The 19886-nt window shown below is 41.2% G+C and overlaps 1 protein-coding gene across 1 annotated transcript in view; it reads left to right on the top strand.

The window, feature by feature from the left end:
* Positions 1-626: 626 nt before the first annotated feature.
* Positions 627-19886, top strand: part of alg14 (ALG14 UDP-N-acetylglucosaminyltransferase subunit) — a gene marked incomplete at its 5' end in the record, with an annotated part of 28962 nt that continues 9702 nt past the window's right edge. The window contains 4 exons of the mRNA XM_083936026.1: positions 627-632; positions 1129-1339; positions 3921-4069; positions 16862-16984. Coding sequence (XP_083792152.1) covers positions 627-632; positions 1129-1339; positions 3921-4069; positions 16862-16984 — 489 coding nt within the window. The remainder of the gene's footprint in view (positions 633-1128; positions 1340-3920; positions 4070-16861; positions 16985-19886) is intronic.

Genomic DNA, 19886 nt, shown 5'->3' with positions numbered 1-19886 from the left:
CCCACAGCAGCGGCATCTTCTGAATCTAAATAATGCTGCGTGTGGGGTTTGAGGAAGTGATGTTGCCCAGACGCGAGACACAGAAAAACTGCAAAATAATAATAATAATAATAATAACGTGACTAAACAACGTTTTTTTCCCCTCGTTTTGGTCAACGAAAATGAAGAGACATTTTTGCATAGTTTTTATTTTGTAAACCACATTTAGTCTCATTTTTATTCGTCAACAACATGGCATTATATATTTCGTTATAGTTATCGTCACATGACCAGCATTTACGTTTCCTCTCGTCTAGTTTTCCTCACGTGATAAAGGTTCGTTGAAGACAATATTTTGTCACAATTTTTGTTGACGAAAGCAACACTACTGAGAGGAGGTATGAACACTGACCTTTGCGCTGATACACAGCAAAGAGTAGATGAAAGGAGTGTATAACTTAACAAAGATTACTAAAAATAGCAAACTATTCATCATTTGTAGTTCAGTTATTTGATCTTTCTGAACTTATAATGTCATACACTGGTGAAAGTCAGCACCAAACCTTTGCTTTAAACTGCTAAATAGAAGGAGAATGGGCTTGTGATTAAAACTGGAGGAAGCTCTGGTCAGGCTGGAACTGGACAGAATGGAGGTGCAAAACTGACTTCTTCAGGCTCTACTTTCTACCTCCATATCTCCGTATCCTTTTTAATCATCAATATATTATTCATATTTTCAAATTACATCACTTCAACAACAAACATCACAACAAGCTGCAAAGGCAACTCTTGCATAGTTTTTATTCTGTTTTATGTTATTTGTACATACCTATTATGATTGAATGTTTCACTTTTAGTAAAGCCAAATATACTGAAATTGTAAAGCCATGCAGAAGTGTATCTGATAAACTGTCTATTATACTGTAAACGTTAATGTTCAGTGTGTGCAGTTGATAGTTTCCTGCTTTCTGTATGTCGTAACTGTAAGCGGCAACAACAGAAAACACAACCATTGTTCCTGCTTTGCAGTGTTACAGTGTAGCAAACCAATCATATAAATGTATGTAGCCTATAAGCAGCAGACACGTGAAACTCTGCCCTGTACTGCGTGTGCGTGAGAGGAAGATCTACCTGCAAGCCTGAACTGAGGGATGCAAACCCGACGGAAAACTTGTGTTGCATCTCCTTTGGTCCTACAGAGCTTCCGTTGCCGTCATGGCGTTCCTGATAGGAGCAGTTTTCTCGATTTTACTTCTGTGTTTCTTATTTATCATCCAGTTATATAATGTCGTGAAGACTGGATCCAACTGTAAACCGGGAAGCAAAGGTCGGGTCGCTGTCCTCGTCGTGGCAGGATCAGGTAAGGTAAACGACATGAACTCAACGTTGTCCATGCACCACGGTAACAGTGCTGCTGTCTTCTTTAGCTTTCATGCTAACAGCACCTGACGCTACTGCCTGGGCTCAATTATTGTCGAGGGCGAGGTGCTGCATTTGAATATCATTTCATATAAGTTGAAAATAGCTACACAGTGAAATAACCCACGTAGACTACACAGAATAAAGCATTAAAGCCCTGGTACTCAAACTCTCTCTGGTGGTTGTTGAAGGAATCTCAAAAAAAGAAAAAGAAAAAGGAAACATTAATAACTAAATTAATACAACACTAAGAAAGTACTTAAACTTTTAAGATCCGTGAAACGTAATTTAAAACCATTTTAGCAGTTCCTGTCGTATTTTTTTAATGGCAGATAGTGAACAGAGGTGACATGAGTGGTTTGAAAACACTGACATGCCAGTTGTGATGCTACCCTTTCATACAGCGTTGCTGTGGCTCAAGACATTCAACAATAAATCATCTTCTGATTAGAAATCAACCTTCCTGTTCGTAGCTGAATAGTCTCAGCCCACGCTGCTGTGTTTGAACATTGGTCTTAGTGGTGGGACTGGAGAGAGCCTGATGTTTTCTGAGGTGGTGTTTCATGTACTAAGTATGTATCTTTCATGTACAAAGTTTGAGAACCACTGAGTTACAGTATATGGAGTAAACCCACAAATGCAGGAGGAGACTGGAAAATGCACACAAAGCGGTAAATGTTTCATTTGATCCGGCACATTTTCTAGGCTGCATTCACACAGTTTTCGCCTTTCAAAATGGCAAAATGAGCTGTGGTTCAGCAGATGCTGACTTTGACAGAAGTCAAGTGGGCGCCAGCTACTGTACGTTATCAGTTTAGTGACAAAGTGTCAAATTTCACTACAGTCAATGAGGAGAGATAGCTGCAAAGCAGTGATGCTGATAGATTTTCAATGAAGTCCCTCGAGTGGTCCTAGGTGGTCATTTGGGTGGTCCCAGGTGGGTCTTAGGTGGTCATTTGGGTGGTCCCAGGTGGGCCCTAGGTGGGTCTCAGGTGGTCCCAGTTGGGTCCCAGGTGGTCATTTGGGTGGTCCCAGGTGGTCATTTGGGTGGTCCCAGGTGGGACTTAGGTGGACATTTGAGTGGGTCTCAGGTGGTCATTTGGGTGGTCCGAGGTGGGTCCCAGGTGGGTCCCAGGTGATCATTTGGGTGGCAGAGAGGAGGATGCTGTCCAGGCTCCGGTCTATCCTCGACAATGTCTCCCATCCTCTCTACGACACACTGGCCCAGCAGAGGAGGACCTTCAGCAGAAGACTCCTCGCACCCAGATTAACCACAGAGCGCCACAGGAAATCTTTCCTGCCTGTGGTCATTAAACTATACAACGCATCCCTTGGAGAGTCTGTCACCTCCTCTCTGTAATTTAGACTCAAACACAGACAATCTTTGATCTTGTATATATTTCCCTACCGTAAATATTCATTTCTGTAAATTAGATTTTTTTTCTAATATATGTTTAGTCCGTATAATATTTGTTGTTTGTATATCTGGAGTTTTGTAACAAAAATCCGGGGATTATTAAAGTATTTTTAATTACACATTAAACTGAAATAATCTAGAATTCATCCAGACCATGGTATAAACGTACAGTATTTTCCCACAAACAATCTTGAACAACAAGTGAACATAACAGTTCTAAGAAGCTATTAAGACAAATTACTAGAGCACATCACATAATTCCACGTTCTAAAGAGCAAAACATCTTACCAAATTAGAGACTGATTGTTATGCACCGATATAAAGATCGGATATCAGTCCTGATATTGACAAATTAGCTGGATCAGGTATCAAATTATTAGCCAGATCCATGGACTGATCCATTAAATTTGTTTGCTACGGACCGGTGCGTGTGCAGCATGCCGGTTGACACACAGCCAACACCAATTTTAAGAAATTTAAACTAGTTCACAATTGTTCATTTTAATCACAAATAAATAAATAACAATTTAGTACATTTGTATCTATGTATTTGTTACATTTTGTTTTACAAAGTTAGGAAAGTAATGTTTAAGTCAAGCCTGATGCCTTTAGTCTCATCCACATAGTGAGGTGTCCAGTCTATTCAACAATGGTATCGGTTATCGACCGATATGCAAAGCTCAGGTATTGCTATCGGTATTGAGACTGAAAAAGTTGGATCTGTGCATCCCTAATCATTTGCTCCAGACATTAATATTATCTGATTATGATAATCAGAACATATATAGACACCTGATTATTCTAGTCATGTGATTGCAACCCCACAGGCATTAATCTGGTGCTCTTCCTCCACTTTCTGGGAGTTTCTCATCAGCATCAAGAGCATTAGTGGCTTAGTGGGGTTCAAATCTGATCACAGTATTCATTCCATTGCATGTCAAAGGAGCCTGGTCAAGTTCTTCCACCCCAAATATAGGAAAACAGTTAGTCCGTCTGTGTGTGTGTGTGTCAAAGGGCCTTTACTCAGTACTGAAAGCTCACAGTGCTGTTGTTAATGTACCTCTTCATCATGTTTAATTTACGGTATGTCTTGTGTGTTTTCCAGGAGGGCACACCACAGAGATCCTGCGTCTGATGGAGTGCCTGTCTGCAGCCTACACACCTCGATACTATGTTATCGCTGACACGGACAGGATGAGTGAGGAGAAAATCTTCACCTTTGAAAGCTTCAAACAACATTCAGTCGATTCACAGGTACACAGCCATGTCTACATTTTGGTATGGATGTCAAGGTGCTACTGAATTGTTCCACCAATATGTTCTTTTAAAGAAGAATCAAAGTGTCAGTAACAGCTTAAGCTACTCCGAATTCATGTCAGACACTAATGATTTTTGACATTAGCATCCATTAGCAAGGATGAATAGTTATTGAACTAACAGCCGAGTCAGAGCAGAAGCATCAGCAGTGCTGCCTCACTAAAACTACTGCAGCTTGTATGCGTGTCCCTACACAATAGCGTTGCCCGCCTTTCTACATTGAATTTTGCCTGTGATAATGGCCTTAAATAATAGGTTTCATTTTGAGTGTAACCACACATATCTACATTTTGTTCATGTTTGTGACATTCTACGTATATATACACATATTGAAAATGTAATAAAAAGTGCTGTAATGACTTCAATAAGACTGTCAAAGACTGAACGAAGCTGCTCAGACGAGCAGTGTGGCTCCTCCAACCGCTTAACATAGGCAACAAAAAAAACCCACGTTTGGTAAGGCACGCGCACTGCAGAGGCATGCAGTGGGGCCCAGCCTTAAGGCTTTCCCACCCCTTCTGTTTTTTAGGACTGGATCAGGAGTTATTTTTTGTGTGAGTCATTATATCATGGACCTTTTCATATAAAGGATAAATTAACCTACCCTGTCCAACTGATTCATTGATTTTGTGAAAACCATACATCATTTTATCAATGCTGGTAGCAGCAGCCTGACCAGCACAAACACACACACACATATAAGTGAGATACAGACTCTCAGATGAGCTGTGATCAGTGGTGGAACATGGATTTGAATTGATTTACTTAAGTAAAAGCACTAATACAACAATGTAAACATACTCTATTACAAGTAAAAGAGTTAGTCCTGCATTCAAAAATGTACCTAGACGTACAATATGTAACATTTCCACATTAAAATGTCTAAAAACGACTATATCTATTTTTTTTGTTTCTTTTTAATTGTGTACTTGCATTATCCCAAATGTTTCCAACAATATGCAAACCCAGAGAAATCAGTACATTTTATTCACCAACACGTAGCATGTTTGTTCTTTCGTGGCCTGTCAGTGACGTCGTATAACCTTTAACCTCTTGTTGTTCTCATGTCTGGTGTAACGCACAGGCAGGAGAATTGTGCCTTCAGGGCATCTGTCAGAAAGCCAAACAGGAGGGGCCCTCTGTTGTGGACCTGGCTGTATCTGACCACTGTTTTTTACAATCACCAGTTTTAATCAGTGGGAGGCCCCTGTGAGAACAGAGAGGAAACGCTACCTAACTTCTGAAGTGGCTGCAAATTTTATCCTGATCTTACCAGCAACCTGCGATTTTTTTCACTGACAACCTGAACCACAAAATAAAGACAACACTGGACTCAGTGGCTCCACTATTATTAAAACCCCAGATTTACATTTTTCACAATTGATCCTTTAACTAACACAGATTTAAAAAAAATCCTCCAAAGCACCAGATAAGGCCCTTTTGTGAGGACATTGATTTTTCTTTTGAAGTGGTCTGCAATGACATCAGATCCAGTTTTTTTCTCCAACAACTTTTGACACCTGGATCTTTGCTTTTACCGGAGGAAACACTGGAGAGTTTTGCCCTGGTTGATGCACGCACACTTGGTCGAGTTTTCTCCCAGGTAAAGCCCACAAGCTGCCTTTTAGATCCAATTCCCATACCTTTTTTTAAAAACACTCTGGATTCTTTGAGGAACAGCTATTTGTATCTGGTGAATTGTTCTTTTCAGACAGGTGTCTTCCCCACCTCCTTTAAGACGGCAGGGGTTAAGCCACTTCTGAAGAAGAGTGATTCAGACCCCAATGTTTTAAATACAGGTCTGTATCCAACTTACCAGTTTTAAGTAAGATAATAGAAAAAATTGTTTTTAAGTAAACGATCAAGTAAACGATCAAGTAAACGATTTCTTAAACTCAAATCATATTTTTAGAGACCCATAAGTCCGGTTTTAGGAGGAACCACAGTACAGAGACAGCACTTTTTGAAATGACATTAGGTGTAATTTGCATAATCATAAACTCACAGTCTTGGTACTGCTGGATCTAACTACCGCCTTTGATACAGTAGATCATCACATTTTATTAAAGAGACTGAGGAACCTTGTGGGCCTCTCTGGTACTGTTTTTAACTTGTTCACATCATACTTATACTGATTAAAGTTTCTTTCTAAGTATGGATACTTGTTCCTCAGGAACCCATAAGATAAAGTGTGGGGTTCCCCAAGGGTCAATTTTAGGTCCAACTCTTTTGAATCTTTACATGCTTCCCCTTGGGGACGTCATCAGGAGGCTCCTGATGACACAGGGCCAAGTGATGCCCTTTTTAACTGCATTCTAGACGTCAAGTCAATGATGGCAGAAAACTTCCTGCAGCTCAACCAGAACAAAACAGAGGTTTTAGTCATTGGTCCTGAAGGCCAGAGAGAGAAACTTTTACCAATGGTAAAAGATTTGAAACCCTTTTTTTTACCATCTTAAGAATATAGCCAGAGTCTGCCCGTTTCTCTCTCAGGCCAGCACGGAGGTGCTGATGCATGCTTTTATCTCGTCGTTTAGATTATTGTAATGCCCTGCTCTCTGGTCTTTCACAAAAAGAACCATGTACAACTTACAATTACTACAGAACTCAGCCGCACGCGTGCTGACAAGGACCAGAGGGTGGGAGCACATTACACCAGTTTTGAAATCACTGCATTAGCTCCCTGTGCACTTTAGGATCGATTTTAAGGTTCTTTTACTACTTCTTAACGGTTTCGGGCCTTCTTATTTATCTGCAATACTTTAACCCTATCGACCCTCGCGGACCCGGAGGTCCTCAGGTGCTGGCCTTTTAACCATACCACAAGAAAGAACCAAAACACATGGGGAGGCGGCATTCGGTTATTATGGCCCCTGATTGTGGAACAGCCTGCCGGAGAACCTCAGGGCCGCAGAGAATGTTGATGTTTTTAAAAAAGACCCACCTTTTTAATCGGGCTTTTAACTGACCTGTTTGGTTCTTTCTAATTCCTTTTATGCTTCTTATATTTTTTTTAAATCATTTTTAGCTCCTATACCTTTTATCTTATTTTACTGTTTTGACTGTTTTTATTCCCTCAGTTTCTATTCCTCTTATCTTATTTTACTGTTTTGACTGTTTTTAATCCCTCAGTTTTTAGCTTCTATACCATTTGACTTATTTTACTGTTTTAGCCCCTTGGTTTTCCAGTTATTCCTCCTGGGGGCCGACCACACAAGGAGTTGTCTCTAGTCCACTGATGCGGGTGCTGTCCCGTGGATGGCCCTGGCCCAGGTGGCTTGAGAGCTCTACACCGTGGTGTGGAGCCTCCAGTCTGCCTGGGCTTGGAGGACTGTGGCGGCGCCCCCTACAACCATGGACCATAATTATTTTCGGTGTGCGCGGCCCCCAAAGGTAGATTCTTCCTCACCTCAGTTCTTGGTGTCTAGCCATGTCTCCTCAGCTAGTGTATGTGTGTGGGTCTGTGTATGTTTGTGTATGTCTTTGTGTATCTCTGTGTGTATATTTGTGAGGATGGAGCTTTGGGTTTTCATGGTGTTTCTTTGTTGTTCATGTTCATTTTCTGTAAGGAACTTTCTGCTATTAAAAAAGTATGAAATGCGCCATATAAATAAAGATTGATTTGATTTGATGATATACAATTAGGTAGTTTTGTCCAGTGAGTATTAATCAAGGAGTCAGGCCCCTCCAGATGGTCAAGGAAAAATGTGAGAGTATTAATGGGGTAGCAAAGAAAAAAAGTTCTTCAAAAATTCATAGTCTTTTTTGTAATGTTTGTCTCATCTTTGCTTTTTGTAAAAATCGGATAGTTTGACCTCATTGGGCCTCAAACTATTACTGACATTATACCATGTGAGAACTTTGATGGATGTACAGTGGGCAGTTGGTTCAAACAGAGGGATATTACCTACAGGCTATTTATATTTCATAGATTTCTTCTTATTGGTTGTCTGGCGTGGGTCTTGAAGCTAAAATGAGTGATACACAGTAACTTCTGGGACCGTCTGTGGTGCAGTGTTAGTATTCACCAGCAGGTGGTATGTGTACACTTTTCATTTAAGCTTCTCTGGTACTTTAGACATAATTTGAGTTAGTTACAAGTACAACACACCAAACTCCTTTCTACCATATTTGAATATCAGTGAGAAATAACTGTGATGAAAAGGTATATGCAGTATACTGTAAATTAATTTGAATGAAAAGTTTTACTGAGATGACATGCAACAAAAGAACCGTTCCAGAATGTAACCAGGGATTAGGGATGTGAGGATACACTGAACTCACGATTCAATACGATTCATGATACTGAGTTCATGATATGATTTTCCCATGATTCTTTTTAACAAAATGAGATTGAAGACAGATGAGTGAAAATAGATCCCTTATTAAAACCTACAAAATGTATTTTCTGAACCATATATTTTCTAATAGGGGCTGCCACTAACAACTATTCTTCTATTGATTAATCTAAACAATCTATTTACCTCCTCCTAAAAATTTAATTGATTTTAAAAAAAAAATTCATCCATTATTTATTCAGGGGGAGAACACTGAGAGCAATGCTTTCTTTTTCAGGAACGTCCTGATCACATTCACACCTGGAAGTTGCCCAGTACAACTGCAGTTTCTGATCGGCTGGCCACTGAGCAGCTTCTCTGAAGCGGTTGGGGTTAAGGGCCTTGCTCAAGGGCACCTCAGTGGTGATAATGAGGGAGGGGAAAGCGCTGCTTCTTCACTTCCCCATCCAAATTTATCCTGGCTACCGTCTTTTCACGAGCTTCCTTCTTTAACCTTTAGGCCACCACTCCTTATTTAGGCTATGTCGCTGCATAACACAACAAAAGCAAAATGTCTCTTCTGCTCTGTAACAGGCATGCAGCTAGACGTCTGTGCCAGGGTCTGTACCCGGGTCTGTGTCAGGGTCTGTGTCAGGGTCTGTGTCAGGGTCTGTGTCAGGGTCTGTGCCAGGGTCTGTGCCAGGGTCTGTGCCAGGGTCTGTGCCAGGGTCTGTGCTTGTGTGTTTCTCCACTCAGTAAAACACCAGAGAAGAGTGTATCACCCTTATGCCCCCCCTCAGGCAAAAAAGGTCTTGTGGTCATTGTGGCTGTGTTCCAGCTTGTGGCATACATTTTTAAGCCAGATTTGTGAAATCCACTGTCTTTTTCTCAGACATGTCTTTTATACTCTAGTGCTGCAATTTTTACCCTCTGGACACCTTTGTTGCTGAAAACGTCCAAGCACAGCACACTGCTATAAAATCATCATACATCAATGTTTTTTTTAAAGTTTTTATAAATCTCTTAGACAACTTAAAACCTGCTTAAAACTACCAAACATTCAATAATTTTCAAGATTTTAACCCTTTAAATGACTGTTTTATTATTTAAAGTTTTTAATATTTATTTCCAAAAAAATATAATTAATTATTTTCCATATAATAAATAGGAGGTGAATCTTTGCTGGTGATTACAGTCTTGGATATGTCAAAGATTGGACTACTGACTGGACACCTTGTGGCTCATTGACTTCCATTATAACATTTTTTTTAATCTCACTGACCATTACACTATAAAACCATGCATTCAGTAATGCCAGTATTTCATCTTTGAAGAAAATTAGTAATGTTTGACATTTTTACTGTATTCAACCACATTCAACCATTTTGTACATACAGTGCATCCGGAAAGTATTTACAGCATTTCACTTTTTCCACATTTTAATACGTTACAGCCTTATTCCAAATTGTATTAAATTAATCTCTGTCCTCAAAATTCTACCCATAATGCCCCATTATGACCAAAAAAGGCCCGTGAAAAAAGTTTTCTTGAGTTTTGAAAATGTATTAAAAAACAAAGAAATCATATTTACATAAGTATTCACAGCCTTTGCTTAATAGAAGAAGAAGAATTAGAAGAATTACTTTATTTTTATCCCACACGGGGAAATTCAATTTTCACTCTTATTATCATACATGTTACACACACAGGCCCGAAATACACACATGCACAACCAGGACCTATACATGCAATTGAGGAGAGATGTTAGAGCGAGGGGGCTGCCAGTGACCAGCGCCCCGAGCAGTTGGGGGTTCAGTGCCTTGCTCAACAGCACCTCGGCAGTGCCCAGGAGATGAACTGGCATCTCTCCAGCCACCAGTCCACGCTCCATACATGGTCCACACAGGGACTTGAACCAGCGACCCTACGGTTCCCAGCCAAGTCACCTATGGACTGAGCTACTGCCGCCCCAATACATAATACATATAATACTTTATAGAACCACCATTGGCAGCCTCTACAGCCTCAAGTCTTTTTGAATATGATGCCACAAGCTTGGCACACCTCTCTTTAGGCAGTTTTGCCCATTCTTCTTTGCAGTGACTCTCAAGCTCTATCAGGTTGGATGGGAGACGTCTGTGCACAGCCATTTTCAGATCTCTCCAGAGATGTTCAATCGGATTTAAGTCTGGGCTCTGGCTGGGCCACTCCAGGACATTCACAGAGTGGTCCTGAAGCCACTCCTTTGAGATCTTGGCTGTGTGCTTGGGGTCGTTGTCCTGCTGAAAAATGAACCGTCGCCCTAGTCTGAGGTCAAGAGCACTCTGGAACAGGTTTTCATCCAGGATGTCTCTGTACATTGCTGCATTCATCTTTCCCTCTATCCTTACTAGTCTGCCAGTTCCTGCTGATGAAAAACATCCCCAAACATGACACCTGGCATTCACACCAAAGAGTTCAATCTTTGTCTCATCAGACCAGATAATTTTGTTTCTCATGGTCTGAGAGTCCTTCAGGTGCCTTTTGGCAAATTCCAGACGGGCTGCCTTGTGCCTTTTACTAAGGAGTGGCTTTCGCCTGGCCACTCTGCCATACAGGCCTGATTGGTGGATTGCTGCAGAGATGGTTGTCCTTCTGCAAGGTTCTCCTCTCTCCACAGAGAAACACTGGATCTCTGACAGAGTGACCATCGGGTTCTTGGTCACTTCCTTGACCAACTCCCTTCACCCCCGATTGCTCGAATTTGGACGGCCGGCCAGCTCTAGGAAGAGTCCTGGTGGTTCCAAACTTCTTCCATTTACGAATGATGGAGGCCACTGTGCTCATTGGGACATTCAAAGCAGCAGATATTTTTCTGTATCCTTCCCCAGATTTGTACCTCGAGACAATTTTGTCTCTGAGGTCTACAGACAATTCCTTTGACTTCATGCTTGGTGTTTGCGCTCTGACATGCAGTCAACTGTGGGACCTTATATAGACAGGTGTGTGCCTTTTCAAATCATGTCCAATCAACTGGATTTACCACAGGTGGACTCCATTTAAGCTGTGGAAACAGGATGCACCTGAGCTCAATTTTTTCATGGTAAAGGCTGTGAATACGTAAATGTGATTTCTTTGTTTTTTAATTTTAATACATTTTCAAAACTCTCAAGAAAACTTTTTTCACGTGGTCATAATGGGGCATTATGTGTAGAATTTTGAGGATAGAGATTAATTTAATACAATTTGGAATAAGGCTGTAACGTAATAAAATGTGGAAAAAGTGAAACGCTGTGAGTACTTTCCGGATGCACTGTATTAGGTAGTACCATTACCGAGGTGATAAAAGCACCAAATTTTACATGAAGCTTCCTTAGGTCCTTCTTAGTGATTTCAGCCCCAGTTGAAATATTAAATACTAGTGTCAAAACAGTTAAAAATCATAATAATAATAATAATAATAATAATAATAATAATAATAATTATCTAACAATAATAATTCTTAAATGTTCAGAGATCTTGGTTTTCTCTTATCTGTGTAAGTCGCTCTTCTACTGTGGCCATAGTTGGAATACAGGTGAACAAGGAAGTCACATCGTAGGATACCATGTTTTCATTTGGATCCATTTTCAAGTCTCTGACTTTGTTCACAAAGTCTATGGAGTTTTGGATGTGCTGTGGGGTGTTGCCCACCAGTGGTGCCAGGATATTGGCTAAGTGCTTGGCAATGTTGTAAGTGACCGAGTTTATGCTGCTGACAATGGGCCTGAGCGGGGCCCCTTCTTTATGGATTTTTGGGAGTCCATATAAGCAGGGGATTGAGTCCTGCTGATAGGGCCTGTAATATTGTGACTGGTCAATGACCCCTTCTTTTTGTAGTTGCTGTAGACGCTCTATAACCTTCCGCTGGTAGGGTCTCGTTTCAGAGTTTCATAAGTGTTAGAGTCACTGAGTAGTAAAGAGATCTTTGCCTGGTAATCACATCAACTGTGGATCTACCCTTTTCTGCTGGAAGGATTGTGATGTGGTCTTTGCTCAGTGCTGTTACTGCTTTTCTCTCCTCAATGGTAAGGTTGGATGGGGGGACCTTAGCTTTGGACAACACTGCTGACACCTTTAACCTTAGCTGTTCAGCCTCAGTTCCAGTAAGGTTGTTTTTCTTTATAGCAGATTCTGTAGCTGTAATCAACTCCACTATGGGTACCTCTTTTGGTGTTGAAGTCCAAGGACAGAACATCACAGACCTACAAAAGCAATCTGGTTCATGCTGTCCAATGCAATGAGGAATGCAAAGATGTCTACTTTGGAGAAACAAAACAATCACTGCATAAACGCATGGCCCAACACAGGAGAGCTAACTCCTCAGGCCTGGACTCTACTGTCCACTTACATCTCAAGGAGAAAGCCCACTCCTTTGATGAAAACAATGTCCAAATCCTGGACAGGCCTCCTGTGACTCCAACAACTGTCGTTAAGACTCAATAGAGCACTAACAAAGTCGAAACCTACTTCTCACCAACGACTGTCACGCTAACGACGGTAGTTGGCACTTGGAGCACAAAGGGTTCCAGTGACATCATCGGCCTTGTGAAAGGTTAAATACCTGGATCTCCACACTAGATAATAGGACCAGTCCCAGCCTGGTCAGTTGCATACATGAACTGATGAAGCCTCTTGGATGAGAGGTGAAACGTCTTCGTAGACAAATAACCAAGTCCAGTTGCTTTTGACTGAAATTGCTTTGGGGTACCCTAAAGCACGGGGCACGGTACGGCTGGACAGTGTGAGTGTGCCTTTAATAACAGGGGTGATCTCTTTGTTCTGATTCATACTCGAACTGCAGCGTTCTAAATGAGCTGCAGCTGTTTGATACTTCTTTGGGGGACTCCTGTCGGAAGACCGTTACAGTAGTTAAGGTCTATTGGAGGCGAAAGCATGAATCAGCTTCTCCTGGTCAGTTTGGACCATAAAACCCTTAATTCTGGATATCTTGATTGTTAAAAGGCTTATTTGGTGACTGATTTGATGTGGCTGTTGAAGGTCAGATCTGAGTAAATCAGCATGCCAAGGTTTCGGACTTGGTCTTTAGTTTCTAAAGACAGTGACTCAAGGTGTTCACTGACAGTAACCTTCTTCTCTTTATTGCAATGGTCTCTGTTTTATTCCTGATTTAACTGAAGGAAATTTTGGTTCATCCAATTTTTGACTTACTCTAAACAGTGACATAATGACTACTTTGGACTGCAGTCATCTGGAGACAGTGTGAGATATATCTGTGTCATCTGCATAACTGATAGTTGACATTAGAATTCTGCAGAATTTAACCCAAAGGCTGCATATATAAGTCGAACAGAAGGACCTGAACTGTTTTAGGATTGTCCCGCAAAGTCCTGCCCAGGTTTCCAACCTGTCTAGCAGTTTAATTGTGATCCACAGTGTCAAAGGCAGCACTGACATCCAACAGGACCAGAACTGACACCTTGCCCGAGTCAGTGTTCAACCTTATGTCATTTAACACTCTAATATAATATATAAAAGACTATCTTGATGAAAATGATAATCAGGAAGTGTCTCCACCCATCCTTTGGGATGCGTGCAAAACGGTTCTTAGAGGGAAACTTATTGGCTATTACTCTTACTTTAAAAAGCAGAGAAGAGAAAACCTAGATAGGACACAATCAGATCTAAAACGGTTAGAAAATATACATAAAAGGACACTTGACGAAGGAACAAAAATGGAAAAGAACAGGAAAAAGAATGAACTAACCCAGTGCTCAACCTTTTTTGAGCAAACCCCCCTGACCTTACATACCCCCCTACCAGTGACGTGCAGTGAGGGTTGGGGTTGGGGAGGCACTGACTCACAAGTCAGATTTACAAACATACAGTTGGATGCCAATAGGATAGGATGAGAGAATATGAGCCAATAGGATGCTGAAAACCATTTTAAAACACCAGAGCCACTGTATATTGCAGTATATCTTACCTTTACTTGTACATGACTTCTCGCTTTGACTGAAAGTCCAGCTTTGAAAAATTTCTTAGTTTAGAAATCAAATCCTCCATTTTCAGTGGGAGAAATGACAGCTTGTCGCTAAGCTCTACAGCATCGCACAGCACACTTCTTGTGTTTACTTTTTGCACACAGGTTAGAGTTCACCGTGACATGCTGGCTATCAGGCTGCTCACTATCGCCGCCTGCCTTGAGGCAGAGGTACTGCCTGCCTCAAGCCAGGCATTTTCCCTGTGGATTTATGTCACATCAATAAGATGTAAATATTACACACATACGTAAAATACATTACTGAACACCATGGAAAAGAAGACGTATGCTTTTATTACATAAAAGTGTCCTCAACCATCATATTGGAAACATACACAGAAATTGGAACAAGCACGCGCAGAGGGCACGCGCTCAATACAGTTTGTGAGTGATTGCGCAATCTGGAGGGAGGCACGGCTGTCCGTGCCTCACCTCTCGCATCCGAAGCGACTCCGCTTATTTAAATAGGAAATACAGAATTTTCTGCCATTTTTACTATAAAAACGGTCAAAATACATTAAGAACCACACCAAAATCATAGTCCAGAGGACAAATATTAATACTTGTTATTTTATTATTTCGTTTCTTTATTCTCTCATGATGACAGGGGAGGCGCAGCCTCACCTGCCTCCCCTGACTGCACGTCACTGCCCCCTACCCTACATCCATTACCAACATCACTCAACCTCATGCTATGTTCAGTGTTTTCCCCTAGGTTTACAGCTTTTTTTAAATAGTATAAATGTTGGTAAAACTTACCTAAAATGGTAAAGGCACCTTTAGAACAATAAAAAACACGAGTTTAAATAAGGGGCGGTGGTGTAGTGGTTAGCACTGTCGCCTCACAGCGATAGAGTTCCTGGTTCGAAGCCCGGCTGGGGTCCTTCTGTGTGGAGTTTGCATGTTCTCCCCGTGTCTGTGGTCTTTCTCCTGTTTCCTCCCACAATCCAAAGACGTGCATATGTTAGGTTAATTGATGACTCTAAAATTGTCCGTAGATGTGAATGGTTGTCTGTCTCTGTCTGTCTCTGTTTGTCTCTATGTGCCCTGCCCAGGGTGTAGCCCGCCTCACGCCCAAAGTCAGCTGGGATCGGCTCCAGCCCCCCCGCGACCCCGACAGAGACAAGCGGTTGAAAATGAATGAATAAGCTCAAATAAAAAAGCAGCAGGAAATGGGACCTTCAAAAATTTATAATATACAGTGTTTCCCACAGAGCAGGTAGCAATGTGTGTTGCAGGGCCGTACGGAGACCTTATGAGCGGCTCTGACCTCTGTAGAGACTCTAACAACAGATATGTGAACTGCTTTTATCTGAATCATAATATGCAAACATACAGTCACAACGATAACAATACTGCAGCTGGACCAGAAGCCTGTTATTATACACAGTTTAATGAGACTGATCAGTAGGTATGGAAGGATACACTGACTCAACTCACCATTGGATTCCACTCACTATACTGAGTTCACAATACAATGTTTTTAACCAAATGTGATCAAATCCACATTTTTCAAATGAAAGAATGATTATTTCTGAAGTATGAACTGCAAAACGGTGCACAATTCCTTTTCTTTTGTAAAAGTAAAACTGAACATATATATTTTTTGAAATAACAAAAGCAATAATTGAATTAAAATACAAAGAAACTAAGGCTTGGACTGTGTTCTCCCACACACGATAGAAGTTAGAGCGAAACTGAGCGTACACACACTGCAGACTGTCAGCATACAAGCGCGTGTGTGTGTGTGTGTGCGCGCGTGTGTGTGCGTGTGTGTGTGTGAGTGTGAGAGAAAGTGCTATGCAGAGATGAATAAACTGAACAAGATTTTAAAAGCGCATTGAACAAACAAACTGGAATTTGTGGCACTCAGTGTTGATTGTGTGGGCAATATTCAGTTAGCCCATTGGTGTTTGTAACATTTATTAAAGTCTTAAGTAATGGATTATCCAAGACGATAACATTACAGGTATAAAGATGTTAGGACAAGAACATACATACATATTTGCGGATGATGTCTTTATCTACCTAAGCGACTTAAATTTGGCTTAAAAGAAAGGTTATTGCCAAAATTGCCACAAGCTGTAGAACAGCCAAAATAAGAAACAAAAACCTTGAGAAAAATAGCCTTTTTTGCCCCAGGAAGGCATATGGGTTAATGATATTGTGAAATTTCTACAACGACCCAGTATATGCCGTGATACTCCAGGAACTACTTTCTCCTGAGGCTAAAACATCGGCATTATCTGCATAGCTAAATACCACTAGATGTAAATTGGGAAAAAATCTACCACGACTTGTTCATGTGCTTGTGAGAGGCTGTGAAATCTGAGATATGAGAGTTTAAAGCCAGTTTTATTACTGTATTTGTTGTAATACAAATAGTGACGTCTGTCAGCACTTCTGATAGACATGTGCCCTTGTTCCCAGTTCACCATCTGTCGGATCCCACGGAGCCGTGAGGTGCATCAGTCCTGGAGTTCCTCTGTCATCAGCACCCTGGATGCCTTGCAGTACTCCCTTCCTCTGGTGTTCAAACTCAGGCCTGACATGGTGAGTGGACCCAGAAACCAGTCAGTAGCTGTTCCCCCACAGCAATACACCAGTGTGCTCTTGCACACAAACACACACAGTACTGACAGTGTACTACACAACAGGTAGAGGGGGGTCTAGTGAAGACATGTGGTCGCAATATGGGAAATGATTTTGGAGTTTGACTCTTACTAGAGAGTCAAAGTCAGGATGCTAGCCAGATGTGACTAGTGTTGTTTTTGGCGGCCTGTTTTACTTTAAGTTTTAGTCTAGTCTTTGTGTCAAGCTGTCACTTTAGTCTCATTTTAGTCAGAATTGTCCATGACTATTTTAGTCTAGTTTTAGTTGACGAAAACTTATGACATTTTGGTCTAGTTTTAGTCAAGGAAAATTGTGTATTAGTCTCTTGTAATGCAGTTATATTTAATCAATATAATAAAAGTACCTAGTAGTATTGACGAAACCAACCTTTTCTTTTAGCCAAACCCATGCAAATATCTTGTGTTTACATGCATGTACGGTTCTAGAATAAGTTATTCAAATTTAGTTCAGTGTGATTGCTATGTGAATGACAAAACTAGTGAAAGTATTTGGCCAACAAGGGATGCTTAGTGCACTTATAGAGTGAGTCAGTCAGGCAGGAACTAAAAACCCACTTTACACTCTCACACAAGTTAACCCACGTTACACTCTCTGACAAACAAATATACACACACACACGCTAGTCACACATTTTTGTTCTCAGCTCCAGTGGCTAACGTCTAAAGTTAGCGTTAAAATCCGACACATTAACCGTAGCCTCATGAGTTGGCATCATGTCGCATCAGCTTTCTAAAACAGAAAGTATCGTTACGTTGATGTCTTGACTTATCTAAATTTCAGTATGGGATGCCCTGAGTTGTCTCTTAAGATTCGTGGTGTTTTTTCCTGTGATTTTGTGGCCGCATTGCTCCCGTCTTTTTCCACAACACATTCCGTTTTCTTTTCCACGTCTATGTAGTGAAAGTGTTTTTTTTTTTCTCCCAAAGACAATCCCTGGCTTGCCGGCCATCGGTCCCTTTCTCGGTGTCAGACTCTGTTCTCATTTTGCTTTCTTAGTTGTCGTTAACGCTAACCCACAGCAGCTGCATCTTCTGAATCTAAATAATGCAGCGTGTGGCGATTAAGGAAGTGACGTCGCCCAGACGCGAGACACAGGAAACTGAAAAACTGCAAAATAATAATAATAATAATAATGTTTTGGTCAACGAAAATGAAGAGACATTTTAGCATTGTTTTTATTTTGTAAACCACATTTCGTCTCGTTTTTATTCGTCAACAACATTGCATTAAATATTTAATTATAGTTATTGTCACATGACCAGCGTTTACGTTTTGTCTCGTCTAGTTTTCCTCACGTGATAAAGGTTCGTTGACGACAATATTTCGTCTAGAACGTGACTAGATGTGACCATTCTTTTTATGCCTTTGGGCCGGTGACAGTTTGTCAAACTTATTATATACCTGGATTTGTTAATTCCTGAGTCTAAATAATCTCTTATAGAATATTTTATCTGCCTGTCCTTTTTAAAGATGTAATCTAACTGAGTTTTAGTTTGAATGTCAATGTTTGGTTTTAAATTCATAAATGTTATCAATATACACTTGTAGCCAGGGCTGTAAACTAGTGGTCGCCACTCGCCCAATGCAACTACAATATTCCCCTGGTAACTTAATTTTGGAGGGCTCCATGCCACGGGTGGGTAAATGTTTGTCCCGATGGTCGGCTTGTGCAATAAATTATGTATGACATAGCAAAACATTGCAGTAGCTATAATTGATAAATTATGACAGTAGCAAACGTCAGCGCTAAACCAGTGATTTGTTGTGTAATGCTAACGACTGTAGCTCGGTTAGCAAAGTGCGACTGAAGTCTGTATTTCCTGCAGCCGTGTAGCCGCTTTAGGGCGGGGATAAAGCGTGCAATAATCTATTTTTACTCTAAATGGGATCATATTTTACTAAATGAACAGCATTCTGTATTGATAAATACTTGAAACTAGAGATTGAGACCATAAACTGTGTGAATGAAGGTTGAGGCGCACAATCAGACCCATAAGCACGTCTATGGTCATAACACATAACATAACATGTCCACTATGAAATTAAGACTCTGTAACGTGTTAGTATACTATAAAAGTCCTGCAGACAATTCGATAGAGTGCTGTGATTCATTCCCAAAGTTTTTAAATCCTTCCCAATTGCCGGTCTGTACTCATCTGGGATGCTCACATGTGCCACCTGGTGGACACTGCAGCTACTGCAGCCAATAAAACAAACAATTGAATAATGATACTATAGCATTTACGGAGAGCTTAGGTCACATGAAAGGGGAAACATCTGTATATGGATAGTGGTTCAGAGGGTGTTTGCTGAAGACAGTGATGTGGAGTTCTGATTAAAGATGCAGACTGGATCGCATTTGTCCCATCTGTAGTAGTAGAGCTAACAGGGAGATGGAATCACCTGCTAGGCATTGCTGCTGGTCTCACCTCCTCTGGTGCCCACCGGTCAGCTGCAGGGTCATCGGCCAGGAACCACCAATCACGCTCCTTTAATCCTGGAACGTCTCCTGGTGGTGGAGCAGTGTTACCCCCTGCGGCTGTTGTTGGGGTTGGTTGTTCGTTTTCCAGCACTTGTCCTTCCTCTTTAACCAGAGGCAAAAGCTTCCTTTCTCAGCCTCCTCTGCCAGCTCTTTGGTTGCCTTCTTCTCCTGTCACTCCTGCTTCCCTCCGAAGGAGTGTGGTTGACTGCCCTACATAGCCTCTGCATCCAACTTCGACTGGATAGATGATGGTCTTCCAGCCAGCCATCTGGCACTCAACAGCCAACTCTGAGTACTTTTTACCTTTTTGTGTTCGTAGGCAATGTCGATTCCCTCCTC

This window comes from Echiichthys vipera (assembly GCF_963691815.1).
Source record: "Echiichthys vipera genome assembly, chromosome: 21".
NCBI classification, from domain to species: domain Eukaryota; kingdom Metazoa; phylum Chordata; class Actinopteri; order Perciformes; family Trachinidae; genus Echiichthys; species Echiichthys vipera.
Note: the sequence above shows the minus strand (reverse complement) of the source record. Positions and strands in the feature narration are given on the sequence as shown.